The sequence below is a fragment of the Festucalex cinctus genome, chromosome 2 (genome assembly GCF_051991245.1).
Source record: "Festucalex cinctus isolate MCC-2025b chromosome 2, RoL_Fcin_1.0, whole genome shotgun sequence".
Lineage (NCBI taxonomy): Eukaryota > Metazoa > Chordata > Actinopteri > Syngnathiformes > Syngnathidae > Festucalex > Festucalex cinctus.
This window is the reverse complement of record NC_135412.1, coordinates 35932951-35947859: the sequence shown is the minus strand read 5'-3', so window position 1 is coordinate 35947859 and position 14909 is coordinate 35932951. Positions and strand designations below refer to the sequence as shown.

The following is a 14909-nucleotide window of genomic DNA, read 5'->3' as shown; positions in this document are numbered from 1 at the left end:
TATGGCTCTCTTTTCATGAACAGCACATCTGCTGCGAAGTGTAAATGCCGGTGGATTGTGATTTTAGCATCAATGCAAGGCTTGCTGTGCTTTTACTAATTTGGCAAACTCCACCCATATGGCAGCAGAAGGAGTGCCATGGCGACAATTTGGTGGCAGAAAGAGGATCCAAACCTTGCACCTGCCCGGACTATGTCTAACAACGGGGCCGTGTAGACAGCAAGTCCAACAAGATATCAGCAGCAGGCATCAAACCTTCTGGATCGTAGCATTGCATTTTTCAAATCATGCGAAATTTCCAACATCGGGTCAAACCCACCTCAGCGCAATGTTATGCCATTTATGTGGGTTAGAAAAATGTCTTGTTGCTTTACAATTAAGTTTTATTGCATAATTCACTTGAAACTCAGTCAAGTAATAGAGGATTGGAAAAGATGGATGAAAATGCCTCACGTTTACAAGTGTCAATTATTTTCAGTGATAGTGGATCACTTGCAACACCTATTTTGCCTTGTCAAAATTGTGCAATTCTTCCTGACTATACTTTAGTAGTACTCTTTTTCTTTTATTTTTATACTGGTAGTTGGTATTCAAACCCCAGATGCATAATTTTACAGTTACCTGTATGCCATTGTGATACAATACCTGGATACAGGCTGTGGCAGTGACGCGCAGGCGGTTGGTCAAGTCTCCAGTCCTGGCCAGTAGGTTGGGCCAAGTGTTCTCCAAACAGTGAGTGACCTCAACTCTGCCCAGACCTGGGATCAGCTGGCTCAACATGAAGAACAGTAACTTCAAAGAGGCTTGGAAAACCTAAGTTGAGACAGAGGACATTCACCTCATTTTGACTTGAGTGGGTTGCAGGTTTTTTGCAGGTTTTATATGTGTTCACCAGAATGCCAATATTACCATTTTATCCTGACACCAAAATGGCAGCTAATTCTCAAGGAGCAAGCAAGTTAAAAATTTTAATCTGATTAATCACACTTTTTAATTTTGATTCATCACGATTAATCAGCTAAATTACTTGCGTATTTGCGTAATATAAAATAAATATAAAATACCGTAATATTTTGACATTAACGCATTTTATTATCTGAATGTCATTTGCAAACATTGATTAAATGCATGTACGCAATTGCATGCATGCGTGTATTGCTCAAAACATAACAGCATCATATCAATTGGGTGCAATTCAGAAATTATTAATTAATTAAACGCAAATTACTTTTGTTTTATCTAAAGTCTCCTCAGGGTATTTTAAAGCGAAACCTACCACCGAGCACACCAACTGGAGCACCCCGCTCATTTTGGAACAACAGGCGTAGGAAATGCCGTGCATTGACCTAATCACTGACTTGCGCAGCCTTCAATGTAACCATACGCGGTTACGTTCAAGGCTCAAGTGCGGTCCAAAAAAATAGTGCGATTAATATACTTTAATACATGATTAATGCTAAATTTTTCTGTGATTAATTAATCTAGTATTAACGCTTTAACTTTTATTAACAGCCCTAAAAATTATACAGTTTGTTGTTTACAAATTTAGTTGTATTTTATTTTGCTTTGTTTGTTCTGCTATCTGAAACCAGGTTGCAAATCATAATCTGTACTCAATTGCCAGGAATCTTAAAGCATTTACAAACCCTGGGTGCAGTTATAGGATCTCATAAACGATCAGACATGGTTGATGGTTCAAACAAAAATAAAATTAAAATAAATAAAACATTGAGAATTATTGCTGCGCTACACCAGAGAGTGACGTTACAAGATGATGAGATGTCTTTTTTTTTTTTTTTTTAAAGGAGGACGCAGGCTCTGGAAGAGGAGGTTGGGATCCCATATGAAACAGGGAAATCACTGTTCCATGACTGTGAGAGCTTATGCTTCAAAACCGGTAGCAAAAAAAAACAACAAATACACGCACACAACAAGAGGGAAGAAAAAACATTACAGATAAAACTTTCTCCGTGAGTGCCCTTTTGACCAAGAAGACTGCAGCTCTTATCATGTTTCTCAGCTCATCTTTGGTAGCCGTGGGGGATTCCTCCAAAAGCTTCTTGTACACTGCCAGTAGTGCATCCTCTCTATTCGACCAGGATTTTGAATATGCCCTTGCAACCTGAAATCGTAGTCAAGGAAGGAAAATGATTAGATACACGTAGACATCATATTGTTCACTTTTGAACTCAGACACAATAAGATATGTATTTCATATTCAATCACTAAGCTGTGAGTAGTTTCTCAATCTGTTTCTTACCAGACTTTCACCATAGACCTCTATTGCATGGCCAGCCTCTCTCTGAACCTTTTCTGATAGGTGTTCTGGTTCTGCGCCCACCTCAGGGCTAATGGCTGAAGTACTTTGAGTGTCAAGTTGGAAAGTGTGCTCCATTGCAGGGCTCTGTATGGTCGCCACTGTCTGGTCCTTCCTCCATGGGGCTGCCAGATGCCTCTCGTCATAAGACAAACTGTTAAACTAACAAGAGAAATCTGTTGAAATGCATTGCAGCAGTCAATACTGTAACATTTTGTGTATTCAAATCCTTTTGGGCATTGCTCTCAGTGCCTTTAAACATGAAAAATAAATACAATAGAACATCTTTTTTTTTTTCAGGGATTAAGGAGACCTATTTTCAAAATGCAGGGACCGCAATTCTCCATCCGTGTTCTAATACTTTTGCCCAGCATCATCATATTTTACTTATTTATTCATAAAAATGTAATAACATTCGAATCAAAGAAAAACGATTAATGCACCAAACGGTGCGGTGCATTTGTAAGCTCTTGACATTGTGAAAGTACAATGATTGCACCATGTGTGAGATGTATGTGACTCCACTCTCCCTGGCGTGTTTTACACTGTTTAATGATACCCCAGTTAAAGTTTACTGTAAAACTAAACACACAACAAAAATAATTACATTGTATACGAGATTTGTTTTAAAAACATTGTCTGTGCTAATGCTAAAGTTAATGTAAAAACCACATTGACATGCTAACAGGAAATTAGCATTGATTTCCAGGAAGAGTGATATTCCTTCAAATAACGAATATTCGCACACAAATACTGTAAAAACACACACACACACACAGGTAATGTAAGCATAATCAGACACATATTCTTCCTAAATTGTGAAAAATTAGTTATATTAATAGAGCTTGATTTGCAACTTTCCTCTTGTACTCTTATGTCTTTGTGTGTACTCCATGCATGCACCGCACCACACTAATAATGGACATGAGGTTATCACAGTTTTGAGTAGCTGAGTATAGCTGAATAAATACAAAGTTTTGAAATCAATGCATAATCATTTTCAATAATCGTGATTTCACTATCAATCAAAAATAATCCTGATTACTTTTTCCATCGTCATCTAGCCCTAGGTACCATCCAACAAATTCTGTTGGGCTTTGCGCCCCCAGGGTTAATTGGCTTCTGCCTCGTACCCGGCTCAAAGATCAGTCTTAAGGCCACATTGGCAGCTGCCGGAGTCACTCATCTGTTGCAGACTTAATGAAATAGAGAAACTTAAACCTGCAGCTGGGCTGATCTCAGGAGGTGGGGAGTAAATTGTAAAAAGAATCCCACCACTGATAATCTTCCTGCCTGCCTCCAAAGGCCTGGTGCATATTTTACAAATCTTAAATTATTTTCATCTGCGACAAAGATAAAAGATCAGCTAACAAAAAGTTTGGACTGTAATCTGTTTGCTGTCCTCCGAGGCCGATATCTGACGTGATCACAATTGGTGATCGCTCAAATCATTTCATCTCTGGTCATACCAGACGTCTTTGGCAGAGGGGGGCAATGGCCATTGTTACAACAATTACAGAAGCACGTATGAGCGCTACAGCAAGTTTACACAGACTGGAGCAAAGAAAGGAGGGTTGTATCAGCAGCTCAGGTGACTGCAATGTATTTTTTAATCTCAAAGGTTATGTTGTTGTAATATTATTAGATAAATATTATTGTGCACTGCTATTATTGTAGTGTAGAAATTTGGAGATGATGTACAGTATTGGAAGATAACGGTATCTGTGTTCCTTTCTTGAGCAATACTGGTATTCATCGCCAAATACACAGTGCCTCTTTTCTAATGTCATGCATAGTTAAAGCAGAAGCACTGACATCTGCTGTCAATTGAAAATGACATCAAAGTGCTCATGGGCTCACCCTGCAAACGTCATGGCCCACCTGCATCTGTCACAAAGTCACAGTTTCCTACATGCTTTCTCAGTTTTACTTTTGAATACCAATTATTTTATATGGGGAAAAATTCAAAATTTGAAATAGGTCAACCATGGCCCTTTTTGAGGTCTTAATCTCCAAAACTGCCAGATGGAGATTTTGAACATTTATGATTCAGAGAGGCTAAATCTGAATCACAGTTTGCACTGCGTGTATTTTTATTTTTTTCTAGATACGAAAAGAAGGCACTTACATCTATTTTTTGGAGCTCAGATGAGGCGCAAGGTGAGTCAAATGGGCTGCTCCATTTAGGCAAAAGTGCGCCAGAGTATGACATACGGCTTGGTGGAGTTTTTGAAAGACCTCTATCTTTCCTTTTTGTGTCAAAGGGCTTGGCGGGGTGTGAGGGATGAGCTGAAGAACAAAGAGGTGATGGAAACTCCTCAGATGAACACGAGTCTGATACAGTTGTGATCTAGAAGATGAGGAAAAAGAGCAGAATTGACTTAATACATGAACCCTCCCACACTCCCATAAAAAAAATAAATAAATAAATAACCACAACATAGCGACTCAAGTCTACTGACCGTTGCCATATCAAACAGATTGTGAACTTCCAGCTGCTCGTAGACACGCCTCCGGTACGCATCCATTCCATCCTTCTTTTTTTTGGCAAGGTCATAATCCCCCTTTTCTATCGCACACTGCTTCTCCACATCAAACTTTGCCAAATGCTCCCCTGCCTGTCCAGAATGGGCAGAGGTCTCGTCAGGATGTCAAACAGGCAAACATGGCTACAGAACTACCGGTACTATCTTTCTGGTCTTGAACCAGTCATCATTTGGTCTCCAAACTAAGCTCAGCCAATTCCTTTGAGGATCGGAGACATTTATTTATTTTTACCATTGTTCCAAAGAATAATAATACTATCAATATTTTGAAAGGTGCTACTGCTATTGAAGTAAGTAGTGTTGGGACTTTGGGTACAACAGATGCGAGAAAATCCAGTTTGTATTGAGATGACAAAGGTAAGCCGTCATGAAGCTAATAGCAGTGATGCCATCCATGTTTGCAGGTCAATGAGTCACACCCTGTGTTAATATATGAGAAAAGACATATTAAGAAAAACTAGAAAAATTATTTAACGTTATGCTCCTTCGACTTCTTAATGGTCAATCTATATTAGCGATATGGCATTCATCTGGTCTACTTTTTATATATATTTATTTTCAGACTGAAAACTGGAGAACACAAATTCAAAATGTATTTGCGATTAAAGTCCATTGTGCCTAATTAAGCCAAGCAACATCTTAACCTTGGCAATACAGCTGATCACGAACATGAAGAACTTTATTTAGATTGACATTAACTAGATGCATACAGTACGCTGGCGTTCACATTGCTATGGAAACAGCTTTGGCTGCTGTGCAGCTGACAAGGAAAGTGTGGCTGCTATCTGGTGAGAGAAAGCTGTGTAGTTGAAAAAGAAGCCAAAGGAGGCTACAAGACCTGACGGTCAGTGCAGCTGTTCAGCTTATTAAGAATTCATGGTATGCATGGCAACACTGTATACAAAAGGGTCCGTAACTGGAATTTGAGTAATGTTTAACAAGTACTAGCTAAAAAAATTTTTTTGTTTTTTTAATAGGTGGGAGGCACAAAAAGAACAATCAGAGGCAAAATATTGTTGACAGTTGGCCGACTCTTCATTTAGGAATTTTGTAGCACGTGAAAACTTTTTTTTTTTTAAGGCATACAACGTAATGGAAGAGTATAGACACTACCTTTTGGAGATCAGCAATGGCTTGCTTCAGATACTTGGCCTGCTCAAATCTCTCCTGGTGAACCATATCCTGCTTTTTTTGATCCAGCTGGCGGATAATATGGGCCACTTCACGGTCCTGATACATGTCGAAGGCCAGGTCATCCAAGAGGGATGTGGAGTCATAATTTCTGGGTTCAAGAAAAAGACACAAATAGGGGTCTAGTTTCATGCCCAGCCAGGTCTAATATAAAATGTGTGCATGTGTGGTGTTGTCTTTTTTTTGTTTTTCTGCAGAAGAGCACAGTTAGGCTAACGGTTGTTTGCACCATTGTGGGAGTGAACACAACCACCGACCTTCCAAAGGAATCGGCTCCTATCATTCCCTTTAAAATCAGCATGCGAGAGGTCAGTCTTTGACCTTACTCAAGCAGAAGTACACTCACTGAAGTCCATGCACAAGATTGAAGCATGTAGTGTTTGTAAGGAATTGAGAGCTGGACAAGGCCGATGATTGGAATTTTGCAGATTTTGATTTTAACCCCTCCCTTGTTTGTTAGCCTTCAACTCTAGAAATGCTATTTCCACATTTAGCTCTGCAAATATCCAGGCTTCAATTTGATATATAAATCATGTTGGGTATCATCATTGAATGGAACTGATAATTGATGGAAGTGCCCACCTTTTGCCGTGTGCTTCAGCACTTTCAACAAATGCTTGACAATGCGAAGCCTCACAAAAATACACAGATTGATTGAGAAGGCATGCGTACTCACTGTGTTCGACAAGTACCGGTAATCCTGCTTCACTCGGAGCTAATTTTTTCAAGGCTTTGCATTATCAAGCATTCGCTGAATGAAAGAGCTCAAGCACACGGCAAAAGGTGGGCACTTCCATCAATCATCAATTCCAGTCAATGACAATGCTCACCTCTACATGTTACCATTTATAAGACCTATTTGTAACTGAAGAAGCAGGTGTTCAATGACGTTGTGTGTATGTGGATATATACACAAACATATACAGTACATGCACAAACTGTATATACGAGGTGTCAATACATTTCCAGACATTTTTTGTAGAGGCATTTATAATTATTGTTGATTCTTAAAATTGTCGTATGTTATGACTGTACATCTGATGAGATGACTGAGTAAGTTTAATCTTTCAGTCATCGGTCTGTCATCTCATCAGATGTACAGTTATAACATACGACAATTTCAAGAGTCAAAAATAATTATAAATGCCTCGACAGTAAAAGCCCAGAAACTTACTAAAGGCCCCTTGTATATACAGTATATATCCTAAAGCATTTTGAAAGCTGTTGTGCTCTTTCCTTGGCCTGCCACCTGCTTCAAATACAAGTGACCTTGAATGCCTTATTGGTGGTCTTGTCTTTTCGTTGTGCAGTATTATTGTCACGAGACAAAGACACCGGGGTTCAATGGCCGAGTCTCACCCCGCGAGGGTTGCATCCAAGGCGGCTTCCAGCTGGGTGCCGTTGAGGTAGTGTTCGATCAGCTGCTCTCTGCTTGGCTGGGGGTGCACAGATGGACAAACCGCAAAAAAACACACACACACACACACAGGATATTCCCTTGTTATATGGCACTAAACTTCTACAGATAACTGTTTTCTGCCATTAATGTCTTAAAAGTGACCCAGAAACTTTTATTGGATTATCAGTGAAAATACTGAAAAATGCATTAAATTCACGAGAAAGATAAAATATTATACTCGTCACCTGTCACTGTAAAATGTCATAATATTTCATAAATAAAAGTTATGATCGTCTATCACCTCAAAGATAGTGTGACCTTGTAACTATTAAAAGAAAAAGTCAACCCCCCCCACAAAAATTATTGGCAATAATATGATCGAGGCAGCCCCACTAGTCTAAATATGGTATTTTGGTGACTATTGCGTTAGAGCAGTGCTTCTCAATTATTTTCTGTCATGCCCCCAAGTAAGAAGAATAAAATTAAATCCTTAATTAAACTATAAACATTTTTTGACTGACCATGTCAAACTAAATGATACGAAAAAAATAAATTACATAAAATCAATAAATAATAATGCATTCAAACTGATCACCAACATTAACTCAGGAGCACAATATTAAAAAACAAAAACAAAAAAAACTTTAACCTGCAAAACAAAAATAAATAAAATAATTTGTGCTGATTTATTTATTTTTTTGCTGTGTGCAAAGCGCGCATGCTCAGTGTAAACAAAACCCCTACACCACCGAGCGAATGCTCCCTGCGCACACTCTGCCAATAATGAGAGCGCCACTGCCCCTAATGTAGTGGAGGTGCAATTGCACTAAATTTTAGGATAGTAAAAAAATAAATAAATAAAAAAATAAAAAAATAAAAAAGCATGTTCCTCGAGGTCAAACGCACCCCCCCCTTGATGGAGCCTCATGCAACCCCTAGGGGGGGCCCGCCCCACTATTTGAGACGCACTGCATTAGTGGAATATGATTTAAGCAGCAAAATCCATCCAGTTTTATCAATATCACAAGGTGGCCCTTTTGACAATTGCTGTCGGGTGACAGCATGACAAATGACATCACAGTTGCTCAGGTTTCAGGTAACAACCACAACAATCACAGCTCAGCTTCAGAGAACAGGTGAGCTGTGATTGGCCATTGCCTGAGCCTTGAGCCACTGTGATGTCATCTTAAGTCGACAGCAAGTGGCAAAATGGCCGCCCACTGAGATGGATAACAGCTGGATTTTGCTGCATAACTCATATTCCACAAATATTAATCATGCCGTGCGACCAGTCCAGGGTGTACCCCGCCTACTGCACAAAGCCATCTGAGATAGGCTCCAGCACCCCCCGCGACCCTTGTGAGGAATAAGCGGTTAAGAAAATGGATGGATGGATGGATGGATGTTTAGACTTGTGATGTCATATTATTGTAAAGAAATGTTTAAGGTTGACTTCCCCTTTAAATCTGAAATAAGCCTTAATGCCTACACGTGAAGTGTACATGGTGGTTAGACTGAGAAATATATATGGTTTATCAAGAAAAACTGCATCCAAACGCATTTTTTTGTTAGACTGGTCGTACTTTGTATTAAAGCAAGGTTATAATAGTTCCCAGAACGTATATGTCGAGACACCATGACAGCTACTACTCGCAGCCATACTTCAAAATAGATAACTACAATGTCAAGGTAAAAATACTTTTAATTCAGGTTATAAATGTAGGCCAGTGCTTCTGATATTAGTTTTTAGGGTCAAAAGAAATGGTCTTGGTGGCCCAGACCACCTAAAAGCTACTGATTAGATTAAGCGTTAGCATTATTAAGAACAGTGATATGAACTGACGCAACAGGAAGGGATACAATGATAAATGCTGATGAAGGCCGCAAATCAAGGAGATGGTTGCAGTCATTATTACCAAGATGTACTCTTGCGGTTGTGAATACAATTACCACTGTGCACATTCAGAGATATATACATAAGCAACTCAACCCCTTAGAGGTGGAATCAGTGCTGAGGTCCTTAGATTAGCAAGAAAAACAATGAACTACTTGTTCGGTGGAATCTGTGCGGGTGTATGTCAATGTCTGCGTGCCGGAGAGAGAGCGAGAGAGATGTATGAGTGTGTGTGAGAGAGAGTTGGGTTTGTGTGCATGTTTAAAGGTGTTCTCCTACCTCAGAAGCTATCTGTCTGCAGTCCTATCTGATTACATGGACTAACTAAAAGAACTGTATGATTGTGTCCCAACTTCCCCTTTATATTCATTAATACATCCTTGTCACATCCATATTTCAAACATACTGTATATATGAAGACCACAACTACTATTTGTTAATGTTTTACTTATGATTTAATCATGTTCGATCCATATTCTATAGTGTTTTATCATATGGGTAGCAGGCTGTCTGTGCAAGAGCCAGGGTACACCATGGAATGTGTGCCGGTCAATCAAAGGGCACATATATAGCATAAACAGGCAATCATTCACACCCACAACTATGGACAATTTAGTCTTCAGTTAAAAATATGAGTACATGAATAATGCAACTGAAAATATACCTCACATTGATGTTTAAGGTTTTCCTTAATTTCCTTCTTTAAATTGTAAAAACTTCAAAGTGATCCAAAAAGCTGGTGCCAGGGGAACGTCTCAAAATAAGTTACAGCACAAAAGCGCCACCTACTGCCGCACAAATATAAGTTCAATAACAATAGATACTTACTGTGGTATAAAAAGCGCTACCATCCAGGGGCTCACCCAACACATTAATGGCCACCAAAGCAACCTGAAATTACAAATAAATGTCTGTGATGTGTACTCTATGAATATTTATTATCTAAGATAAGATGATTTATCATTAGCTTCAGAACTGCTCGTGCTAAAATGCCAACAGCGTGCAAATCGTGCAGCAGGCTGAGGGAGATTGCCTTTGACATCATTCTTATAGTTACATCTACCTGATTGTAATGATTGTGACGGTTTGCATGATTCCTGTGGAATGTTATCCTCAGGTATGTTCCGACGGCGTCGACATGGACTGACTTCAGCTCCCGAGTTCTGAAGCCGGTCTTCTCATTGTCTGACAGAGACACGTAGCTGTGGAGAGGGCGTCAAGAGTCTCGACTGTGTAATTGATTTTGTAATATGAAACCAGTCATGCCTTCTTTTGACTAAGTGCGTATCAAATATATATCTATTGATTTCCGTCAATAAAAATGAATAGTTTAAAATAATCCTCTGTAGTCTCACCCTAACTTGTGAAGCTGGTCAATGACCATTGATGTGCTCGGATCAGGAGGACTGTCTCCTATGTGGAACTCCACCTTAGTTGGGATCAGATAATGGTGGGCCAGCAGCTGCAGCTTCTTCACCCAACTTCTTTCCACCAGCTGCAGGGTGATGTGTTGAGGGTAGCTACACGACCTGTGGAATATTTGCATCACGTTTGACCTGTGAGTCAAATCAAATCAAACTGCACAGTTATTCCGGCAGGCACACAGCCGTCACAAGATTCTAAATGTAATAACGAATGACAATATTAAAAAATACAATTCAAAGGGACACTTTACTCATATTGCCATGTTGGCAATACAAAGTTAATATCTTGTCTGGAATTAATGTGATAACTTCATTATTTTTCATGTACAATTAACCTCTTTAAAAACATATTTTGCCAATTGCTGTCAACTGAAGATGACATCACGTATGCTCAGGAAACAGGAAACAACCAAATCATAGCTCAGTTTGCTAACGTCACATGACCAAACCCAAAAAACAGGTGAGCCGTGATTGGTCATTACCGGTTTCCTGAGCACCCGTGATGTCATTTTCATTCGACAGCAAATGGCAAAACATCTTTTGAAAGGTATTAATTATACATGAAAAATAATGGTTATCAAATTTATTCTAGACAAAATATTAACTTTTTACTGTTAAAAATGACTAAATGAGTCAAATATTCTTTTAACAAATATAATAAAGCTAAAAACATAGCAGTGGAACCATTAAAATTTGTGACACCAAGCAAGATATCAACAAATCTCACCAAACTTTGCCTCTCTGGGCATCTTGAAAATTGATTCCACCGTAGTGTTTTTCTTCTTTGGCATTGTTTTACTCTGTCACCACAAAAGTTTACTTGTGATGGTCAAGAGGAAATGAGTGATGATAACTCAACTGTATAACGGAAAATAGAACACCCTCCAAAACAGGCGTATAGAACCAAAAACCTAGGGCCGCAGGCTACAGGCGAGCTAGGCGATCGCCTAGGGCGCCATCTTGTGGAGGGGGCCCCAAATTGCAGAAAGGAAAAAATAAATAAAATTTAAAAAACACAAACACAAAAAGCCCTCCCCCCCTCTCGTATTTTCTAGCATAAAATGTTATATAGCAAATATATTTTATTGAGTTCCTTTTTTTTTTAATTACTTCTATTTCAAATAAATGATTGTGAGTTCACGACCTGCTGTCCTGGCGCCCTGAACCTGACCCGCTGCTGCCGCTTACAATGAATGAAAGGTAGGGGGAGGGGTCGTATATCATCTCAGAGTGTAGTGGCAGCACTTTAGAAAGATAGATAGATGGTTGGCACACTTGTGTTGTTTATACATTGACATCGACAACAATGAAAAGGTCCAAGCCTTCAAGTGCTGCATTAAGAAAGCGGCGAAAGGAGGAGGAGGAAAAACGGGCCCAGGGTAGAGGTATGTATGTCGGTCAATCATCATTGTTTATAAAATAAACACGAAAATAGCGTTAGCTTCTTAGCTTGCTTGTAACTTGTTTACTGCACCATTACATCCATGCTAGTAGCTACTTTGCACACAAGAGTGGGGCAACGCTTGCTGAGTTTAAACTAAAACAGCCAGTAAGTCCAGATACCTGCAAATGGATTTGCACAAGTCATTGTTTCGCATAACCACATTAATTTATTAATTTATTGAAAATAAGAATTATGTGCTGGTTTAATGTAAACATCGATATAGTAAATGCATTTTTTTTTTAAATAGATGCGCTGAGAAAATATTTGCAGCCACAAGCACCTGCAGAAGCTGTGGTAAACAATCCTTCAGTGTCATCTTCAATTTAATCAAATTAACTAATGCAAAAAAAAAAAAAAAAAAAAAAGCAACCCACAACAAAAACGACTACATCTAGTATTTTGTATGAGCTCCATGACTGTTATGGGTAGCAACATGTCTGCTAGGCCTGGAATTAACAAGCCTTTTTCTCGGGGTCTACTTATTTGTGCAATATGTACTCTAATAAATTAAAAAAAAAAAAAAAAACTCATTCACTCACCCCAGGTCATTTCTTACCTGGCCAAAATCCAATATGTCAAGCATGGAACTTTTAGTTTTTCTAGAGGAGAAAAAACTTAGAGAAATCTATCCCAACATGTGGGTAGCACTCAGAGTGGCCGCTACCATACCAGTGACTGTAGCATCAGCTGAGAGATGCTTTTCCAAGCTTAAACTAATAAAAAACTATTTAAGGTCTACCATGTCACAAGAACGGCTTACTAGAGTGGCACTTATCAGCATCAACCAAGAAGTATCCAGGCAGCTATCCTTTGATGCACCAATTGATGCCTTTGCTGCAAGGAGGTCCCGGCGTGCACTATTTTAAGTATTTGCCGTTATGTTTCTAAGTTATTTAGTGAAGTTTTTTTGCACACTATTCACATTATCTGTGAATCACCTTATTGCCAATGTTTTACGATATATCAAAGTTTGTATATTGATACATTTACTATTTTTTGTATCTTACACAATTATTAATGTACATAGTGAAAACATTTTGAGGTTTTAAATACTGTGATTTTGCAAAAATTGCAATAAAAAGTTGCATTGCATTGTACTTCTGTTATTTTTCTTATTTTTATTTGTTTGTGGAATTTGGTATTTATTGTGTGGTGTGCTATTAAATATAATATATCTATAATTTAACAATAATTTAACTAAACAAGCTTAGCTTTTAGAATGCAACTAACTTTTAATTTAATTACTTTTTGGGGAAGTGACAAGTACGGTTCTCACACGTTACAACTAATCTTTTTAGAATCGATTATTCTATCAATTATTCCATCAATTACTCGGGTAGTGTTAAGAACAGTAATCTGAAGATGTACAATCAATGGTGTGTTGATGTACTACCTGCTAGATCTCCAACCACTGACAGTGGGTGCATGGACTATGAGCTCCTGAGCACTGAAGTTGTCCTCATGACTGGAAGAACTGAGCACAATAAATTGTATCTTCCTCGACATCCCTCCACCATAGGCTAGAAAGAAAAAAAAAAGTAAACAAGATGTTTGGAGATGAACCATTTATTGTTAATGATGATATTTCAGAGTCTGTAAAACAATAATACAGATCTTTCTGCACCAAATTAACAGGCCTTGTACTGCCAGGTCAGTACCTCATGGAGTATTTGTTCAATCTCGACTTTTTTTTTTTTTTTTTTTTTTTTTTTTTTTTACATCAATAATGAAAATTATGTACAGCAATAATACACATTGTTTTGACTTATTTTCTGTATTTTACTTCATTCATATTATTTATATTTGTAGTGTTGCTTGACTAAAAGAAGACATTCAGGTTATTTTCAGTTTAAAATTGTAATTGTAATTTTTAAATTACAATGACTTTTGTTATTTTAAGATTTGCCTACTGTTTTGAATAGCGACTGAAATTAATTAAAACTATTAGAAGTAATTGTCACCATTATTTTATGTTGTCCGTTTCTGTGTTTATCAAACTTTGCAATGATAGCAGTCTTTTGTTGACGAAAATCTCGACCCCCGTTTGATGACTTTGCATTAAGACGCGGGCCAGAAATGTTCACTACTTTCAAACAGTCATGAACTTTTGCCACAGTAAAATTATAATTATATGACTGGCTGGAGTCTTCCTTATAAGAACATGCTGGTGTTATGTAAATCAATTAACCTTTGATATATTACGCACATACATAGTATGTTAGTATATAATATGTTTGGAACGCACTTGAGCGCACTGCTGATAGATTTTGTTTCTGAAATTATTCTGTTTGCTAACCGGTGCGCAGCCTATATTTTATGGTAAGATGGTGTTTTTAATGGTGGGAACCGTGATGATAAAATAGAAACATTTGCGGATTGTGAATTTCTTTCTCCACGCTAATTTAAATGATGGGCGGGCGCAGATGGGGGGATTTACCGACTACTCCAGCATAACATGGCTGAATTGGCACTAGCTGTTCTGTGATGTTGTTCTGGCCAACTCTAACGACTTAGACTAACTTATGTCTTCCAGTCTGAATTCTTTACGTTTTAAACAACTGTAAGACCGAAGATGCGTCATTTGGGGCGTTCAAAAAGTCTTACCGCGAACATCGCCGTAATGTTGACAGCTCGTACTAGCGTCTCATCCCCGTCACCACAAGTCAAGCGACAACCAGTTTAGGCATGCGCAAT

The 14909-nt window shown here is 38.4% G+C and overlaps 1 protein-coding gene across 2 annotated transcripts in view; it reads right to left on the bottom strand.

Moving 5' to 3' along the window:
• cep104 (centrosomal protein 104) overlaps positions 1-14909 on the bottom strand; it is a 26424-nt gene extending 11515 nt beyond the window's left edge. Inside the window, exons 1-12 of one of the 2 annotated variants that reach the window (XM_077514886.1) lie at positions 14820-14909; positions 13609-13735; positions 10703-10903; positions 10411-10549; positions 10176-10238; positions 7414-7490; positions 5977-6145; positions 4780-4935; positions 4446-4667; positions 2261-2479; positions 1955-2122; positions 646-813 (exon numbers count right to left, since the gene is read on the bottom strand). In XM_077514886.1, coding sequence (XP_077371012.1) covers positions 646-813; positions 1955-2122; positions 2261-2479; positions 4446-4667; positions 4780-4935; positions 5977-6145; positions 7414-7490; positions 10176-10238; positions 10411-10549; positions 10703-10903; positions 13609-13721 — 1695 coding nt within the window. In that variant the 5' untranslated portion in view covers positions 13722-13735; positions 14820-14909. The remainder of the gene's footprint in view (positions 1-645; positions 814-1954; positions 2123-2260; positions 2480-4445; positions 4668-4779; positions 4936-5976; positions 6146-7413; positions 7491-10175; positions 10239-10410; positions 10550-10702; positions 10904-13608; positions 13736-14819) is intronic. The other variant, XM_077514887.1, reaches the window with a different exon arrangement.